A 20,415-nucleotide genomic window follows, 5' to 3' on the forward strand; every position below is an offset into this window, starting at 1 on the left:
AGAAAACTGGAGGCTTCCTCCATTCAATGGCAATACCAGGAATTTTGAAATGGGAGGAAAAGCTGTCTTGTGGTCAATCTCTTTTAAGCATAGAGATTGTGTAAATTCCTTATGTGGGGGAGGGTCCTGAGAGCTCACAGAGTATAGAAAAGCTAGCTCCAAGGAGCTCAGGCAGCAGGAGGGTATGGTGCTGGAGGGCGCTTTGTGGAGAGAGCTTGAGAGCCCACCCATGTAACTCTGATGATGGAATAATAATATTTACTTTACATACGACTGTAAAAATGATGAAATATTTACAAGACGTATTGCACACTGTAATCATGTGACTAGAGAAAACAAAGGATCCAGTCCAGTGAGGAAATCTTACACATGTACTGACCAAACTTTTAAAACAGTGGTTAAGGAGTCATCCTACCTTCCCAGATGGGAATATCTTCTCGGAATTAAATGATATTTTATATGCAAAGGAATCAAACGCCTTGACTGGTGTAAGTATTCTGGGCTTATACTGCTGTTAAAACCGAAGGCCTATGTTCATTACAGGACAATACTAAATACGAAATGTGCGCCACAGAACTTCCAAAAACTCTGTGGTTTTTAAAAAACGCCCGACTTGGTCTGAACTTGCCTTCCTCGCATCCTCCCCGGTTTCCAGCTCATTTCCAGGGGTGTCTGTGGTGCCTCCAGAGAAGGTGTCCCTCATGGGGACGCGTGTGGGTCACCTTCCCCTGGTCAGCGTTAGGCTTCACTGCACCGGACAACAGCACAGGGTGGCAACTGGGCAGGTCAAAGGATCTTTTCACAGAAGACCCCGAGGAAGCCGATGATTTTTGAGACATCTTCAAACACCTACATGCCAACTGATCTCACAACTCTGGCACTTTTCAGTAGTAGTGGCCAAACTAAGATAACAGATAATACATCATTCATGTACTGTACTTTTTCCACACTTCTAATTAACAACATTCTTCCAGAGTTAACACGAGGCTATCCAAGAAGAGCAGACGGATACAGAGCTGCACAACTGTGGCTGCAACGTATTTGCACGAATGCTGATGAGAAGTTCCAAACTGTCCTCATAAAAGACCCCAAACTATGATACAGGAACAACTGCTGGGAATGGAGGAGGGGCCAGAGAGGAACGCCATCATCTGCCTGTTCAACAGATAAATCCGATATACCACTTTTTAAAAAGTCTCCTCTTACCTGGTAGGCGGCAGTGGCATCTGCACCTGGGTCACCCCCTAGTCCCGAGAGCTTCTCCTTCAGCCTGTGCTGAGAGCTATGGCGGAGGCAGTAGATGAGGCCAGAGGCCAGGAGGACGCCCAGGATGCAGGCGAGGGAGACCAGGGTGAGCGCGATGAACTTGGTGGAGTCTTCTTGCTCCGCCTGAGGAGGCAGGAACTTGAGTTTGCTTTTCTGCAGAACAAGGAGAGAGGGGTGTGTTAGCTCCTGACAAAGCATGACCTCCTAAAAACACACGTCTCCAAATGCAACTTGAAAGTGGAAAGCTCAGCCCCACAGGACGCTGTGCTGGCCCTGGAGCCACAACGGGAGGGCCCTGCGGAACAACCCCCGTCAAAGGAGAAGCAGAAGTCATTTGAAAATAGCACATCGCAGATTGCAGCGTGCTCAAGAGGACAGTCAGAGGCATCACTTTTTCCTTCAGTGGTGGCTGTTTTTCAAATTTATGTAAAGCATTTGGCAGCTAATTTGCTGCCTTAAGTAAAGTATCCATCCCTTCTTCTAACCGGGCACAGCAGTTTGTCCAGAGCTTGCACAATGATTGTCGGAGGTGCTGGGGGGAGGCCAGGCTTGGTGGTGGAGGAGGGTGGGCAGGCCCGGAGCCTTCTGCAGCTTCAAGTAGCCACCAAGTCCAGCACATCTTCAGCAACAAAGGAACATGGGACTGGCTCTGTGCATCTTCACAGAACATTCTCCCTCCCAGGTCAGGGGATTTGGATCCACCTGTCTTGAAAGGCGAGCGCTGGTCGAATCCCACCTGACTCCAGTCACTCTCCAGGAGTGGCCTGGTGCAGACCACAACACTTGGCACCTACGCACCTACGTATTTTTCCTTGAAAGGAGCTGCAGAGCCTTTGGAACTTCACTTCTCAGCGAGGAAACCCCTTCAGATTCTCACTGCTTCTTGGGGGGCGGGGGTAGGGCTGGTGAAAATATGAGAAAGCCCTTTCGGTGCATTTCACTTGTCTCCACGTGCAAATAGTTGCACGGCTCTCCCCTCATTAGCTTCATTAGAAGGTATATTAGCAACAATTAAGGACGCCACAGGAAAATGGGAAGGCCGCCCCGCAGACCGCGCGCCCTGCACAATGACTCGGGGAGTGAATGGGGGAGCACGCCCGGCCTTGGTCCTGGCTGCTACAAGATGAGAACAATTAGCAAACCCCTTTCCACCACCTAATTTCGCGTGGTAACAAAATGGATTTTTCCCCATGAATGCCTGGCCGGCCTATTCATTATCTCTCTTCTATTAGTAATTTTCTGCTCCGTATTCAGCCTCCCATCTCTTCATTTCCTCCCGTCTCCCAGCGTACACAGTGCCTCTTATGTCAGGCCGGGCCCGTTTTTATCTTGTAATCATAAAGGCCACCAAAGCAATTATCGCCGGTCTTGACTGGAAAAGCTGGTCATTAATTAGCCTCCTTTTGCCTTCGGTGCAGCGGATTAGCTGGTGCCGGGACTGAGTTAATGGAAACGCGGGTTAAATGAGAAAAGACGCCCGGATTTTCCTGCCTGGATGCGCGGCTCGGAGGAGGACCGCGAGGTTCTCGAGCGGCGGGAGGCGGTGGAGCCGCCGCGGAGAGGGAGGGAGGCTTTGGAGAGGGAGGGAAGGAAAGGGGGAGGGAAAGGGAAAGGGGGGAGAGGGAGAGGAGGCGCGGGGTGGGGGAGGGGAGTGAGCAGGGAGCCGGGAGAGGGAGGAGGGGCGGGAACCAGGGGAGCGGCCCGAACCCCGTTTGGTCCGGACCCCGCAGCCACCGCTGGGTCTCGCCGCTGGGTCGCCCTTCGCGTGGAGATCCGGTCCGCGCCCCCTCCCCGGTCTCCTCCCCTCCCCTCCCCTCCGCCCCGCTCCCTCCGGCCCACACAGCCTCTTCCAGAAAGAAGTCACTCTAGAGCCGCGCGACCCAGCCCCAGAGTCCGCCGGGGTCCGCCCACCGGGTCTCCTGCGCGCCCCTCCCCGCCCCTCCCCGGGCACAGCCCGTTCACGAAACCTAAGGCGCCGGCCACGCGCCGCCTCCCCCGGGCCGGGGTCTCCTCGGTCCCCGCGCGGGCGCTGGTTCTCCCGGGTGGGCGGCAGCCCCGCCCTGTGCCCTCCTGGGCCGGCGCGAGGGACCCCAGAGCGCGCGGGGGGCCCCAGGCGGGGAGGAGCGGCCGCGACCCCGGATGCGAGAGGCGTGTGGGTCCAAGCGGCGCCGGGACAGGGGCCGGGTCCTCTGCCCACCCCAGGGTCCATGTTCGCCTGCGGGGCCGCGTCCCCCGGAGCCACACCTGGGCGGGAGGGCTTTTCCCGGGGGCCCAGCCTGCGCCCCTCGCCGCCCCTCGCCCCTCGCCTCTCGCCTCCCGCGGGTCCCGCCTGGCCTTGGCCGACGGAACAAGAACAACAAAGGAAGCGGCGCGACCGGCGGAGGGGGCGCCCGCCGCCCTCCCACCCCTCATCCCGGCCGGGCCGATGGCCCCCGCGCGCCTCCATCCGCCCCAGCGCGGAGGCGACGCCGGCCCCGCTGCCCCGGCGTCGGGAGGACACCGCGCGCTCAGGTGGATGACTGCGCCCGGGAACAGGGACTTCCCGAACCTTCCTGCCCCGCGCCGTGAGGCCCACACGCGCGCGGTGACCACCCTGGTTCTGAGGGGGCGGCGGGGCCACGGCGTGTGGCGGACCCGGCAGTGGCACCCAGGCTGTGCGCGCGGGTGTGTGGGGTTCCGAGGCGCAGGGAGGCCGCCGGCTCCAGCTCCCCGAGGAAGGGGCACAGGCGCTGCCCGCGGTCACTCGGGCCAGGTGAGGGCAGGGGACGCGCGGGGGCCGGAGGAGGAGGACTGGTCTGCGGGCGGCAGGAGGGACCCGGGGCCAGCCGAGGCTGTTCCCAGGGAGGCAGACACCTGCTGTCGCCGGGACCCTCGACACGCTCCGCACGCGCGGGAGCGGAACCGGGCCTGCTTTGGAGGCCTCCCTTGGCGCGCTTGGATTTACTCAAAGGTCAAAGAAAAATGTCAAGGAGAGCGATTGCCTGGAGAGCTCCTGGCTCTCCTCCCGGGTCCCCGCTGGGTCCCAGGAGTCCCCGGAGGGGAAGGAAGGAGCCCCAGTGCCCTGGAGTCCTGTCTCCACCAACCTCGCCCGGCTCCCTGCTGCCTAGGCCCGCGCTGTCCCAGCAGAGGAGGGGTGGGAGCCGCCCCAGGCCCACCTCCCCGCGCCGGTCCACAAGGAGGCCCCTCCTGCAACCTGGGAGAGGCCGGGGGAGGCCCGGAGGGCGACCGCGCGGGGCCGCGGGACCTGGACAGCCGGGGAGTCGTGACCGCGGGCAGGGCCGGGGCTGAGGGCGAGGAGGGTCTTACTGCAGGGGAGGGCGGGACGCTGGACAGAGGGACCGACTGGGGTCCACCGGCCTGACACAGAAGTCGCTGGATCCCAGGGCCCGGCTGGGAAACCCGCTTCCTACCCGCCCGCGGGCGCCGCAGAAGAAACCGAAGAAAGAGGTCTTCCCTCCACGCCCAGGACGGTTTCAAGTGTCCCACCCGGCGCTGAGCAGGAGGGTGATGCGGAGGGAAAAACTGTCGGCTGCAAGTCAGGTCTTAGGAATCCCGGAAGAAACGAAGATTTAAAGAATTTTTTTCTAAGTGATTGAGTTCCAGTAACTTTACAATGACTTGACTCCCTTTTTGTGGAGTTAAAAAAAAATCTTAAAACTCCTGCTAGCCACGGCCTTTAAGAGAAAGAAATGAGTTTAAAAGTGAGTTTGAGGCACAGTCTTGACCCAGGTGTGGCTTTGGTGGTCCTCAGCGCCATCTCCCCCATGGTCACCGACCCCCCAAGGCTGCACCACGGTAGGTGGACCCCGAAGAGAGCCCAGACTAATTAGAGGCATCTTATCAGTCTTGACTTGAAATTGAAAGAAAATTATGTTTAAATATTTATGACTTTGACATTTACAGTCAGGCGTTTTTGAAAAGCGGAACACCCCCTTCTGTACAGCGGCAGCTCAATGACTGAAAGTTTGGAACAGAGGAGAAGTGAGGAGGAGGAGGAGGGACAAGGAGGCCTGGTAACACAGCGGCAGGGGTGCGTCCCGGGTGGGGGAGATGCACAGATAGGCACACTTCAGTGCTGAGTTCTCAGAGGCAGGAATAGTATAATTAAAAAAAATAATCAGGAATGATTAACTTAATTTTATCCCAGGTTGGATCTATTTTGAGAATAAGATGAAGTACAATATCGCATATTTCTTCCTCTCAACCGTCTGCACCTGCAACTCCTCAAATTTAGAATAGACAGTATTGCAAAAGTTGTGATTCAAAATAAGTGTATGACCACAGAGACAATTTGTGGAGCTGTCTTAGAAATTAGCATCTGCAGACACTGTCCTGACCAATTTAAATTATTTTGACTGTGCCCCTGAGTGGAGGTGCATGAGGCTTCCACCCCATGCCCTTGTGAGCCATTTACGGGAAAATGCCTTCAGAACTTTTTTAGCTGTCCATGTGGTAAGCTTAAAAGAAGAGAAAAAAGGACATGTTATGCCCAAACTCAATTGTGAGAGCTGATACAGCCACACAAATACAAAACTTTATGGTAAATATGTGTTGACGGGTAGCCAGATTTAGTGCTTTTCCAAGGTTGTGTGATATAACCAGTTAACAGGAGCAGTTCATTCTGTGAGTCACGATGTGCAGTATTAAAATATGCTTGCATCATAAAGACGTAGGGATACAGGTGCTCGGTGCCAGTTAATGTTAAACTTCTAACATTGTTGATGCTTTCATTTGTATCATTTCTAAGGAATCAGATTTCAGTCCCAGCCTCATTCTATGTTTGTGTGCATTTAAATTACTAAATTATAAATACCTTTTTCTCTTAAAACTTAGAAGTCAGTTTTAGAGACCATTAATGAGTTGCTGTAACAAGTTTATCTTTGGTTTGCTGGATGAATCCTCTTAGAATTATTAGGAAATTTCATTCTAAATTTACTAAAAGGCATTACTAAAATATAATACTCACTTTAGGGCTGATGAACATTTTAAGTTTTCAGGCCATAGCAAGTGATCCAACTTGAAAACACGGGGGAAGGGGTGTCTTAAAATATTTTAAAAGTATTTTTTAAAGCTGTTAACTGAACTACTTTTAATTTGGAATTTGCCACAGAATTCTAATAAATGAGAGAAGTCAGGCGGAAATAATCATGTATTAATTCTCTGCATTACAAAATCTTTTCAGAAGCTATTATCAGAGCAAGAGGCACTGCGGTCTGAATTCAGGGTGGGAGAAGCCCTTTGTGCAACTGAAAGCTATTGTTCCTCTGTGCAGATGAAATTGTACTTGCAAATCTGCCATTCAAGTGGCCAAAAAACCCAAAAAAGCAAAAGAAAAGAATCTTCAAGGAAAAATTATTCTTAAATGTAAACTTTAATGAAAATAAGTTGGGATATACTGTTTTAAAATGGGCTATTTGTTGAGTTTTTCCAGGCATACACTTAAAAGTGAATATACAAGAAAGGTAATAAATTGTCTATTTGCCATCTTTGAGCACTCCTAAAACATCAGTTTTAAAGAAATACTGTGTTTTAAGACATCAGGGAAGATTTATGATACTGATGTTCAAAGGGGGAAGCACCCTTGTGCAAACTAATTTTTAACCAGCAGATTGTCTCCGGTGGGAGAGAGGGACCCAGAGGCTGAGCAGGGGAAGGATGCCCCTGAGAAAGCCGCCCCCAGCCTCTTTCAGACTCTCCGCTGGCGTTTTCATGACACCCAAACTCAGACTCAGCGGATCACACTTAAGGCACCGGCTCCTGACCCCTATTTTTGGCCCGCCCGCCTGGTCCCCAGGCCTGCCTGGACGCACGCGCGCCTTCCACACCAGGTGCTTCTCGGGACGGCGCCTGGCCTCCCCACCCCGCAAGAACCAGACCCTCTTCAGGACTGGGGGGGGGGGGGTGGTTACCGCTTCGCCTCCTCTACCCGGACTCAGAAGCCCCAACCCAAGACCCGCCTAGCGTCGCTTGTCAGAACCCCTCTGTGGCACGACTTTGAGCAGAGGGCGAGGTAAGGGAGGGTCAGCGTTCGGTCCCGTCCCCTGCCTGGGCTTTCTCCCCCGCTTCCCCGTCCCTCCCCTCTCGCCGGTTCACAGCATCCCCACAGGAGTCATAAAGATCAGGCCCCAGCGCCGGTCACAAAGGCCAAGGGTTCCCGGGAGCCGCGGGTATTCAGAGCCAGGAGAGGGGTCCCGGCGCGGAGGGTGCTGCGGCCCAGCCTCCTGGCCACAGAGCGCGCCGGCCGCTAGGGAGGACCAAGGTCCCCAACCACGCCCGCGTCCACCCGTGAATCCCGGCGCTCGCAGCCCCCGGGCCGCGCAGCCGCCACCGCCGCCGTCTTCTCTGGAGCGCAGAGGGGTGTGCTTGGGAGGGGGCGGGAGGGCACTTTCCTCTGTGTCGGTGAAAGGAAGAGCTTCCAGCTCCCTCCTCCGCACAAACCTTCACTTCCTCTCTTGTTCGATCGCGTCCTAAAATCTGGGATCGGCGACGCAAGGACAGCCTGGTTTGGCGAAGACCCCTCGGACACCCTGCGCTCCGGACTCCAGGCGGGTGGCTCCACGGTGCCGGCCGGGACGCGCAGCTCGGGAGGCGGGACCACGTCCGGGACCCCGGGGCCGCTGTCCGAGGACGGAGGTCGGTGACTTGAACCGCGTCGTCCTCAGGGCTGTGGCGGGGCCCCTCTCCCAGCCGTCCAGCCCGCAGCGCCCAGCTCAGCGCACTGAGGACCAAAAAGGGCGGGAGACTCTCTCCGGCCCTAAAAGGCAATTGTGCTGAGATTTTAACTCTAACTTGGGGGTTCGCCCGATTCCCTGGAGCAACGCTTCTCTAAAACCACGGAGCAGGCCAGTGTTCGGAACTGCACAGGTAGTTACGAAGGAAGGAAATGAAGTCCCTCGTTCCAACAGCTTCGGGTCCAGTCACAAGTTTCTCTCTGGCGAGCACGCGGCCGCCTCACCTGGGGTGGGGGAGGCGCTGCGAAAGCGCAGTTCTCTTTGGGGGAGGAGAGATGGCCTCTCAGAGGCGTCCCCACCTGCCTCTGGAACGCCTCTCCCTGCAGGCCCCCTCGGCTCCCTGCAATTCGCCGCCCGCTGGGATACTCCCATGGCTCGGAGGCGCGCTCCCGGACCCTGGTGAGGAGGGCGAAGAGCGCCCCAAAATGGGCTGAGAGGAAAATGCGCCCACACTGGCGGCTCTCCATCCTGGCTGCTCGCCCCTTCCCTCCTCCTTTCCCACACGCCTCCCATCTCCGTGCCTGCACCCCCCCACCCCCCGCACCCTGCAATGGTCGGAACTGCAGGGAGTGGGGAGCAACGCGAAAGGCCGAGAGAAGAGCGCTGGGGAGAAGTCCCGGAGGTCCTAGCCTCCTTGGGGCGGTCTCTGCGGGGCGCTGGGCCAGGACAGCTGCCAACCCTCCAAATCTGTGCGCTCAGAAGGAGCTGCCCTTTGCCCGCTCCTCCTCACAGGCCCACCCTAGACCCACTTGGGGATGATCCCAGGCGCAGCTCTCCCCTGCCGGCCCAAGCCTTTGACAGGAGTCCTGCGGCGAGGCAGAGACCCCCTGCACTGAGCTCTCCGACGCCCTAGTTGCCCGTTAGAGCCCCCATGCACGCCCTCCAGCCTTCGAAAGCTCTCTTCCTCGCCCCACCACCTACGCGCCTGGTGATGCTCTCGTGGGCCCTTCCTGCTCCCTCCGCCCCCATCCCAGCCTCTCTCGCCTCTTCCAGGGCCCACCCAACCGCACTACGAGCGCCCGCGCCCCGCCCGGCACCCCTGGTTACCTGCAGCTGGGCCGGCGCCCAGCGCCCGCGCGGGAGGAGGTGGGGGCCGAGCGGCCTCGGGGCGCAGCAGCTGCGGGTAGCGGCAGCGCCATCATCACAGCCAGCTGCTTCCCTGCGCTGGAGCCACAGACTAGCGGGGTCATCCGCTTCTGACCACAAACTTCTAGGGCGGCCGGTGGAGACAAAGGTGCCGCGCGTCGCTGCTCCAGCAGCAGCGGCTGCGCGGCGGCACGGGCTCGGAGCCCGCAGGCGCCGGAGCTCTGCGCGGCCGCTCGGCCCAGCTCCGCGTGCTCCGCCCCGGCCCGGCCCCCGGGCTAGGCACGCTGGGCCGGGGCGCGGCGCGGGCGGGCTCAGGGCGGGCTCCGGACGGTCCCGGTAGGGCCGCCGGCCGCGCGCGTAGCACCAACCAGCGCGGCCGCCGCGCCCCGCCTTATATCCGGCCCGGCGCGCACCCGGCCGGCGGCGGCGCGGCTCGCGGCCCAGCCACCGGTTGCTATAGCGATGTCCCCCCCCCCCCCCACATGTTGCTGACAGCAATTGGCTAAGGGGCCGCGGCTCTCCAAACACCCTCTCCCGCCCGAGACTATGAATGGACATCAGCTTTGTCAGTCATTGGTACAACGCCGAAGCCAGGGCCTTCGGCTTTTCTTTCTTTTCAGTGTTTCTCCCTTTCATCGTTCATACTGGGCAAGTTCAGGGTAGCACCGAGGGGAGAGAGACCTCGGCCAGAAAAGTCAAGGCGCGCGGCTCTGCTGTGACCTTTGTCCTGGGAGGGTGGGTGGGGTGCGTCGCCACTCTTGGCAAGAGAAAATTGCACGGCATATCGTTCTTCCCAGTTACTTTTTCCAGTGTTGCCGTTCGGGCCTTTTCGCTCCCTTTCCAAATGGAAGCAGGCCAATGATTCAGGGCGAGTAGACGAGAGCCCCTCTGCTCACTTTACCAGGGTCCTCCCGAGTGTTTAGGTCCCGATGCGCGTAGAAAGTGTCTTGCGAGACGCGGAACTGGTGAGACTTTGCCACCATTTGGTCCAGGCCAATGTCGGCCGCCAGCCCAAAACGCCGAAGGGAGACGGCGGTGAAAACCTAGGCGTGCGAGCTGTGTCCTTGCCCTTCCCCCTACCCAGGTCAATGGTCTGGCCTAGACCACCGCTCTGCGGGCGAAAGGAGTGGAGCAGAATCACAGGCCACGCTCCCAGTCGTTCGAGCCTGCCCACATAACCCCCGGCCCCTGGCGCAGTCAGGCCCGCAGCGGGCGAGAAGAGCTAGGGTCTCGGGGCGACTAGGACCACTGAGCACCTCCCCCCCCGCGCCTCCCGCCCATGCTCTCTCTCCCCAGGCCCTGGACCCCGGGCCACAGCCACAGGTTGGGGCACCCCGGTGCGCGGCGCCCCCGCAGAGCTGGCGAGAGCCGGAGAGCTGAAACCCAACATCTGTGTGTACAATGCGCTCTCCGAGGCCCACAGCTGCAGGAACAAGGAGAAGAAAGGAAGAGGGGGGCGCAGATCTTGTCACACGCAGATGACAGTCTGCGGAGGGCTCTTTAGTTTCTCCTTTTCTGGAAACCCCAGCGGCCCCCTCCTAGGCCCCCCTCTCCCACCGCCTGGCCATTGTTCCCTGCGCCCGGGACAGCTGGAGACGGCGGCCCGCGCCACTCGACGCCCCTCCCGCCGCACACCCGGCTGCCCGCGGCGCCCGCTCCCGGCCCCTCCGGGGCCAACTCCTCCACACCCCCCACCTCCCCAGGCCAGGCCCAGGCGGCGCTTCCACAGTCTCCCCTCCCCTCCCTTGCACTCTGGCGCTGCCCCTAGACCTGCTCGGTGCAGAGGGCCTTGCCTGGCGCTTTTCTCTCACAAACCTAGTTCTGTAAAACCTGGGGGCGAGCCCCAGGGGGCAGGTCTCAGAGGCGGGGGTTGTCCACAGATATGAGTACGGTGCCGTCCGCTGCAGGCCCCTGTCTAAAAGTGGCCGAAGGACCCCGTTTCCTCTGACTGCAGGCCCAGGCTGAGTTCCGCATTTATTTTTGTATTTATAGGGCAAGGCCAGAGCGCTTCATAAAGCTCCAGGGCAAAGAAGTGGCCTCGCATCGGGCCATGGTTCCCGCAGGCCTGAGCGGGCTGCAGGAGGCCCGGTGCGGCTCGGCGGGGGCGCGAGAGGCGAGAAACTGCGGCGTCACTGGCGTCCTCTGCCCATGAGTGAACCCCTCCAGTAGGCGGGGAGGGGGTACATCACCTTGGCCCTCTCGTCCCCCCTGCCCAGGGCAAGGCCCGCAAAACCCCCCGCACCCTGGCTCGGGGGCGGCGCGGCGGCGGGCAGGTCAGAGAGAAGCGGTACTCGGGTTCCCCCAGCGCCCGGGATGCCCTCCCAGGGACCTTCTCGGGCAAAGAGTCGAGTGGCAGCGGTTCCTGTCCCTCCCCGCCACCCTCCTCCGGTGCCTCGGCGTCCCCAGCCAGGCTCCAGGGCGACCCCAGGCCCGGCCCTGGGCAGAGACAGAGGAGGGGAGGGGAGGTGGCGCTGGGGGGCGGGGGGCCGGAGACGGCGGGAGGAGGACTCGGGAGCCGGGGCGGGAAGAGGGGAAGACAGCGGAGAGAAGGGACGGGGAGGGGAGGGGGCTCGGAGGAGGGGACCTGCTGCCCTCAGCCTGGCTGGTAACCGGCCTCTCCATAGCAACGGCCTGCGCGCGCGTCTGTGTGTGCGCGCGTGTCTGATGTGTGTGTGCCCGTGGTGTTCCCGGGACTCCCTGCGGGGGCTGGGAGGGGATCGCAGAACCCTAGGGCGGCGACAGAGCAATCCCCTCCAGGACTGGAGGCCCGACCTCCGCGGTGCTGGGAGCGCCCTAGGGTCTGGCTGCGCCGCGCTGGCGACGGGGTAGGCTCGGGGAACGCGCGCAGGCCCCGGGATCGGCCGCTGGGGCATTGGGGCGTCCTGCCCTCGCTGCCCCGACCCTACCGCTGCGGTCGCAGGGCCCTGGGGCACCGGGGAGTGGGCGGGTCTTCCCAGCGACCCGGAGCACAGGGGCGGGCGACGGCGCCCCCACCATGGCCCTGCCCGGCCCGAGCGCCCGGCGCACCTGAGGTCCGGGCCGGGCAGCAGCTGGGGAACCGCGCGTCGCCTCGGGGAGCTCCCGGCCAGGCCGGCTCCGGGCAGAGGCCAGAGGGGCCCTGGCGCACCCTCCCAGCCCGCGGCGACCTCGCACCACCTTCCCCGCCAGCCCGCGGCTCTCCTCGCCCTGGATCGCCGGAGCCTCATCCAGGCTGGGGTCTCCAGCAGGCGGCCGGGAGCTATCCGAGGTGGCCGGGAGTGGCCGGTAGCCGTCTCCCTCGGCCAGGCCGTGTCCAGCCCCTCAGTCTCCACGGCGGCGCAGACCGCACGCGGCCACCCTGGGCCTCGGACAGGGCTAGGGGGACGCAGACTCTGCCGTCTGGGGGTCCTGGGGCGGCCACGGGGCCGGCGACCCCAGAGCAAGGCGGAGCCTAGTACAGGCCAGAGAGCTGGTTTTGCTTTCTTCACAGACATGACCTGACAGTGAATACACAAATAAATACAATTCTTTTCGTTAGTCCCTTCTTCCGTTGTCTCAGTGTTTCACTTCCAACATCAAAGCACCGCATTCCTGATTTGATCTTAATTTAATGACCTGTCTTTCTAGTGCTTTGAGGAAAGATGGGTGGGAGGTGGCACCAATTCAGTTCAATTTGGGTCACTTTAAAAATCGTGAGAGGGCCTGAAAGGTTCCATGCGGGTTCACAAGCAGAACAGCACCCTTCCTCGTCCACGCCTTGGTGCACCTGCGGCAATATATTCTGGGTGGCAGACGGTGATTTATGTCTGAGAGCCTCCAACTCACTCCCCTTCCTCCCACCACCCCTCCTGTAAGGTGCGGCCTGACCTCAGTGGGGCTGCAGAACTGGCCCCGCCAAAGCTGAAGGCGGACCCACACTCTAAGCCCTGGAGTCTAGGGGGGTCATGAGAAGAACGCGTTTGTATTTGAAGTGCTGGTTCTTTTAGTCTATTGCTTCAGAAACTGGTAAGTTACTCGCCAGATTTCCATTCTATTTTTCTTTATTTTAAATTCCCTTTTTATTTCCAGGGCAGGAAAATGTATCTTCTAATTCTTGAAAATATTTTAGAAAAGTGTCTCGGCAATAATGTGAGACTAGATTCAGCTAATTTGAAGAACGAATAATGATGTGAGGATTTTTTCTTTTTTCTTTTTTTTTTTGGTCATGAGATCTTAGACTTCATTTAATAATAAATTTCAATTTACATGATTTCAATAACATTTTCAGAGAAAACTTTTAAACATGACACAAAATATTTTTGAGAGACATGTTGATTGAAATCATTTATATATGACAAACGAGTATATTATTCATACAGAAGTTAGGATTGTTTGGCTGATGAATAAAAAATATAATATATGTAAAATTCTCCAAGACCTACAAAATAGCTACACAATATAAATAGTTTAAAAATGATTTGTTGATCCTGCCAATACTTCTTTTAAAGTGCATTTCACATTTGTTATGTGTAAAACCTAATGTTCTGTGATAAGAATCTCATTTTCAATTTAAGGAACACCAAATTGTTATAGATTACACATTAAAGTGATTAGAATAAATATCCCATGCACTAAATTATCAAAGAAAATGTATTTTTAAACAAAATAGAGAAAGACTGTTATGGGAAACATGATTATTATAAAGCAAAACACATATTTCAGGAATCTAAAATAATATGGTAAGGTAGAAAATGATTTAAAAAACACCTGAGACGCTTGATTTCAGAAGTCTAAATCAATTTTGTTTTTTAAACTAAAACAGTAATTTATAATTTTACAGTACACAAATAGTATTTAAAATATTTTTGATTTCTAAATCCATTTTTAAAAAGTATTTACTATTATAATATAAAAATAGATCCTTAAAAATATTGTAGGTATGTGTATAAGGCATTTCTTCATGCATATATTTAAAGAAAACAACATTTTAAAATAACAATGAGTGCATTTTGAACACAAGATGTTTTGAGAGGTCAGCCTCCTAGTAAAGCATAGTAGTTGGCATTGAGATAATTTAAGAACAAAGACACTTCCACAGACAAATATGGATGACTCTAAGTTGAAATGCATTAACCACCAGTAGTTATTTTTTCAAGGACAATATTTGGAAGAGCATCAGACACTAGTGAGAAGTCCTTATTCATCATAAAAAAAGGTAAGTCCATTGCAACAATACGGCAGTGAAACAACTGCATCTTAGTAGAGCCCTCACCATCTACCCATGCATACTGGATCTTAGTAGAGCCCTCACTGTCTACCCATGCATACTGGATCTTGGCAGAGCCCTCACCACCTACCCATGCATACTGGATCTTAGTAGAGCCCTCATCATCTACCCAAGCATACTGGATCTTAGTAGAGCCCTCATCGTCTACCCATGCATACTGGATCTTAGCAGAGCCCTCACCATCTACTCATGCACACTGGGTCTTGGCAGAGCCCTCACCATCTACCCATGCATACTGGGTCTTGGCAGAGCCCTCACCATCTACCCATGCATACTGGAACTTAGTAGAGCCCTCACCATCTACCCATGCATACTGGATCTTAGCAGAGCCCTCACCATCTACCCAAGCATACTGGATCTTAGTAGAGCCCTCACCGTCTACCCATGCATACTGGATCTTGGCAGAGCCCTCACCACCTACCCAAGCATACTGGATATTAGCAGAGCCCTCACCACCTACCCATGCATACTGGATCTTAGTAGAGCCCTCACCGTCTACCCATGCATACTGGGTCTTGGCAGAGCCCGCACCATCTACCCATGCATACTGGATCTTAGCAGAGCCCTCACCATCTACTCATGCATACTGGGTCTTGGCAGAGCCCTCACCATCTACCCATGCATACTGGATCTTAGCAGAGCCCTCAACATCTACTCATGCATACTGGGTCTTGGCAGAGCCCTCACCATCTACCCATGCATACTGGATCTTAGCAGAGCCCTCACCACCTACCCATGCATACTGGATCTTAGTAGAGCCCTCACCGTCTACCCATGCATACTGGGTCTTAGCAGAGCCCTCACCATCTACTCATGCATACTGGGTCTTGGCAGAGCCCTCACCATCTACCCATGCATACTGGATCTTAGTAGAGCCCTCACCGCCTACCCATGCATACTGGGTCTTGGCAGAGCCCTCACCATCTACCCATGCATACTGGATCTTGGCAGAGCCCTCACCATCTACCCATGCATACTGGATATTAGCAGAACCCTCACGATCTACCCATGCATACTGGATCTTAGTAGAGCCCTCACCGTCTACCCATGCATACTGGATCTTAGTAGAGCCCTCACCATCTACTCATGCATACTGGATCTTAGCAGAGCCCTCACCATCTACCCATGCATACTGGATCTTAGGAGAGCCCTCACCATCTACTCAAGCATACTGGGTCTTGGCAGAGCCCTCACCATCTACCCATGCATACTGGGTCTTAGCAGAGGCCTCACCATCTACCCATGCATACTGGATCTTAGTAGAGCCCTCACCATCTACCCATGCATACTGGGTCTTGGCAGAGCCCTCACCACCTACCCATGCATACTGGATCTTAGTAGAGCCCTCACCGTCTACCCATGCCTACTGGATCTTGGCAGAGCCCTCACCATCTACCCATGCATACTGGATCTTAGCAGAGCCCTCACCATCTACCGATGCGTACTGGATCTTAGTAGAGCCCTCACCATCTACCCATGCATACTGGATCTTGGCAGAGCCCTCACCGTCTACCCGTGCATACTGGATCTTGGCAGAGCCCTCACCGTCTACCCATGCATATTGGATCTTGGCAGAGCCCTCACCACCTACCTATGCATACTGGATCTTAGCAGAGCCCTCACCATCTACCCATGCATACTGGGTCTTGGCAGAGCCCTCACCATCTACCCATGCATACTGGATCTTGGCAGAGCCCTCACCACCTACCCATGCATACTGGATCTCAGCAGAGCCCTCACCATCTACCCATGCATACTGGGTCTTGGCAGAGCCCTCACCATCTACCCATGCATACTGGGTCTTGGCAGAGCCCTCACCATCTACCCATGCATACTGGATCTTAGCAGAGCCCTCACCACCTACCCATGCATACTGGATCTTAGTAGAGCCCTCACCGTCTACCCATGCATACTGGGTCTTAGCAGAGCCCTCACCATCTACTCATGCATACTGGGTCTTGGCAGAGCCCTCACCATCTACCCATACATACTGGATCTTAGTAGAGCCCTCATCGTCTACCCATGCATATTGGGTCTTGGCAGAGCCCTCACCATCTACCCATGCATACTGGATCTTGGCAGAGCCCTCACCATCTACCCATGCATACTGGATATTAGCAGAACCCTCACCATCTACCCATGCATACTGGATCTTAGTAGAGCCCTCACCGTCTACCCATGCATACTGGATCTTAGCAGAGCCCTCACCATCTACTCATGCATACTGGATCTTAGCAGAGCCCTCACCATCTACCCATGCATACTGGATCTTAGCAGAGCCCTCACCATCTACTCAAGCATACTGGGTCTTGGCAGAGCCCTCACCATCTACCCATGCATACTGGGTCTTAGCAGAGGCCTCACCATCTACCCAAGCATACTGGATCTTAGTAGAGCCCTCACCATCTACCCATGCATACTGGATCTTGGCAGAGCCCTCACCACCTACCCATGCATACTGGATCTTAGCAGAGCCCTCACCATCTACCCATGCATACTGGATCTTAGCAGAGCCCTCACCATCTACCCATGCATACTGGGTCTTGGCAGAGCCCTCACCATCTACCCATGCATACTGGATCTTAGTAGAGCCCTCACCATCTACCCATGCATACTGGGTCTTGGCAGAGCCCTCACCATCTACCCAAGCATACTGTGTCTTGGCAGAGCCCTCACCATCTACCCATGCATACTGGATCTTGGCAGAGCCCTCACCATCTACCCATGCATACTGGGTCTTGGCAGAGCCCTCACCATCTACCCATGCATACTGGATCTTAGTAGAGCCCTCACCATCTACCCATGCATACTGGATCTTAGCAGAGCCCTCACCATCTACCCATGCATACTGGGTCTTGGCAGAGCCCTCACCATCTACCCATGCATACTGGATCTTAGTAGAGCCCTCACCATCTACCCATGCATACTGGGTCTTGGCAGAGCCCTCACCATCTACCCAAGCATACTGGGTCTTGGCAGAGCCCTCACCATCTACCCAAGCATACTGGATCTTAGTAGAGCCCTCACCATCTACCCATGCATACTGGATCTTGGCAGAGCCCTCACCACCTACCCATGCATACTGGATCTTAGCAGAGCCCTCACCATCTACCCATGCATACTGGGTCTTGGCAGAGCCCTCACCATCTACCCATGCATACTGGATCTTGGCAGAGCCCTCACCACCTACCCATGCATACTGGATCTTAGCAGAGCCCTCACCATCTACCCATGCATACTGGATCTTAGTAGAGCCCTCACCATCTACCCATGCATACTGGGTCTTGGCAGAGCCCTCACCATCTACCCATGCATACTGGGTCTTGGCAGAGCCCTCACCATCTACCCATGCATACTGGATCTTGGCAGAGCCCTCACCACCTACCCATGCATACTGGATCTTAGCAGAGCCCTCACCACCTACCCATGCATACTGGGTCTTGGCAGAGCCCTCACCATCTACCCATGCATACTGGATCTTAGTAGAGCCCTCACCATCTACCCATGCATACTGGATCTTAGCAGAGCCCTCACCATCTACCCATGCATACTGGGTCTTTGCAGAGCCCTCACCATCTACCCATGCATACTGGATCTTAGCAGAGCCCTCACCATCTACCCATGCATACTGGATCTTAGTAGAGCCCTCACCATCTACCCATGCATACTGGATCTTAGCAGAGCCCTCACCATCTACCCATGCATACTGGGTCTTGGCAGAGCCCTCACCATCTACCCATGCATACTGGATCTTAGTAGAGCCCTCACCATCTACCCATGCATACTGGGTCTTGGCAGAGCCCTCACCATCTACCCAAGCATACTGCGTCTTGGCAGAGCCCTCACCATCTACCCATGCATACTGGATCTTGGCAGAGCCCTCACCATCTACCCATGCATACTGGGTCTTGGCAGAGCCCTCACCATCTACCCATGCATACTGGATCTTAGTAGAGCCCTCACCATCTACCCATGCATACTGGGTCTTGGCAGAGCCCTCACCATCTACCCAAGCATACTGGGTCTTGGCAGAGCCCTCACCATCTACCCATGCATACTGGAAGCAGAGTTTATCCCACAGGACAAATTCATGAACTGGGAAGATTTTTAAGATAAGATTTTGCCACATTGCTTATGTTAGATATAACATAAGCAATGCAAATGTAAGCAGTGCAAATGTAAGATATAGCTATAAAATCAATGCCCTTATTTTAAAATTGAGAAATGCTAAAATTATTTTTTCAAATTATTTCACTTTATTTCAGGAAAAATATGAATTTTTTACTTAAAGCAGAACAATGCAAGTCATTTTTTGTTTTGAAAAATAAATCACCAACACAACTCAGCTTTTATTATTAGTTCTCATGCTGGCTCATATGCCGATGAATCTGAAGCTTTTGAAATCCAAAAACAGGAACTCAATGATGAGATAGACTTCATATCCCACCAATGGCTTGACATGATTACATGAAACCATGTGCTTATAAACCAAGTATGTGTTTCAGCAAACATTTCTGCTTGAAGGATTGGCTGACAAATATGTCGGGATGTTTAGACTTTTCTTCCCCAAACTTCAAAGTTATAATTCAAAGAATAGAAAAAGCCTCAAGGCTTCATTATTACTATTATTAGTTTTGTCCATTAAAAGTAGCATTTTGAAAAAATACTGTTCATAAGCACAGGTACTTACAAACAGTGCAGTCTCCCTAGAGGTGAATCCGGTTTTCACTGTCTAGATTCTACTATAGAGGATCTATTACTTTTAATCAACATATTTGAAAAGATCTAATATTTTATTATTTACAGAATAATGCCATAAGGCACGTATTTAATAGTTGATGTTCAGTATACTATATATATGTATTTTCATAACTAGATTATATTCTTTTCAAACTGAGCTAAAATTCCTTAGATTGAATGTTTGTAAGAAAGACTCATTACCGCATGAACAAGAATCTAACTTTTTTGAAAATGGCTAAATAGTGCCATTATGTTCAGATGAAAGGAAACAAGATACTTCTGTGAAGAATAACCAGGTCATCTCTATTTTTGTTTAAAATCTCTTTCACATATTTTGTCAGTTACATACTACACATCCATTATAATATTTGGAAACTTTTCCTCGGGTTGCTTTGGAATTAAAAGTAGAACAATAATTCAGGGAATTCAGGTAAATGTTTGTTTCACAATTATATAACTTAGCCATGTTCTGTTCACATATTCTATAAGAAAAGTGCCTATGTATATTTTAATGTATGAAAATAGGCTCCAATTAAATGAAAGAACAGCAACAGCCTGACAAAGCTCACCTTTGTACCTGGATTCTACTGAGAAGGAAAATCAAATGATCACTATCAAGTGATATTTTTTGATTTTATATTGCAAATATGTCTATACATATTTAGACCTAATGTGAACAAAAATTCAGGAAGCAGCCAGTTGCTTTTCTTTTCTTTTTTTTCTTTTTACTGAGACGGAGTCTTGCTCTGTCACCCAGGCTGGAGTGCAGTGGCGTGATCCTGGCTCACTGCCAACCGCCACCACCCAGGTTCAAATGATTCTGCTGCCAGTAGCTGGGATTACAGGTGTCTGCCACCAGGCCCAGTGAATTTTTTTTGTATTTTTAGTAGAGACAGGGTTTTGCCATCTTGGCCAGGCTGTTCTTGAACTCCCAACCTCGGGTGGTCTGCCCACCTTGAGCCTCCCAAAGTGCTGGAATTACAGGCGGGAGCCACCGCGCCCTGCCCAGTTGCTTTTCATTCTGACACAGTGCGGAGCAGGTTCAGGGTAAGCTGTCGCTGAGACGGAGCATTGGTGGTGCAGGATTCCATGTGACTCACCCTCAGCTGCCAAGTGGCCAACTGCATGGAGCCGCCGCATGTCCTCGGTCAGTGCGGTGGGATGCACGCTGGCATTCTAGCAAGTCTGGCACATTAGCATATAATCTGCAACAGGGTGCTGTCAGGTACTGAGACCACTTTTAAGACCCTGACGAATCTGCCACATGTAACTATATGTCTCCCTAATATGTTTCCATTCACACACTTTAGGAAGTGATATACCTACTTCGACCTTGCTCAGTCATTT

At 54.2% G+C, this 20,415-nt stretch overlaps 1 protein-coding gene across 9 annotated transcripts in view; it reads right to left on the bottom strand.

Annotated features, from left to right (window-relative positions):
• PTPRN2 (protein tyrosine phosphatase receptor type N2) overlaps window positions 1–20,415 on the bottom strand; it is a 1,079,664-nt gene that overhangs the window by 150,733 nt on the left and 908,516 nt on the right. For 8 of the 9 annotated variants that reach the window (XM_034965368.3, XM_055115580.2, XM_034965369.3 and 5 more), the window contains one exon: window positions 1,207–1,419. The exons of the other annotated variant lie outside the window; for it this stretch is intronic. In XM_034965368.3, the coding sequence (XP_034821259.1) occupies window positions 1,207–1,419 (213 nt within the window). The remainder of the gene's footprint in view (window positions 1–1,206; window positions 1,420–20,415) is intronic. 9 annotated transcript variants of the gene reach the window in all.

This window comes from Pan paniscus, chromosome 6 (assembly GCF_029289425.2).
Source record: "Pan paniscus chromosome 6, NHGRI_mPanPan1-v2.0_pri, whole genome shotgun sequence".
In the NCBI taxonomy this organism is placed as follows: domain Eukaryota; kingdom Metazoa; phylum Chordata; class Mammalia; order Primates; family Hominidae; genus Pan; species Pan paniscus.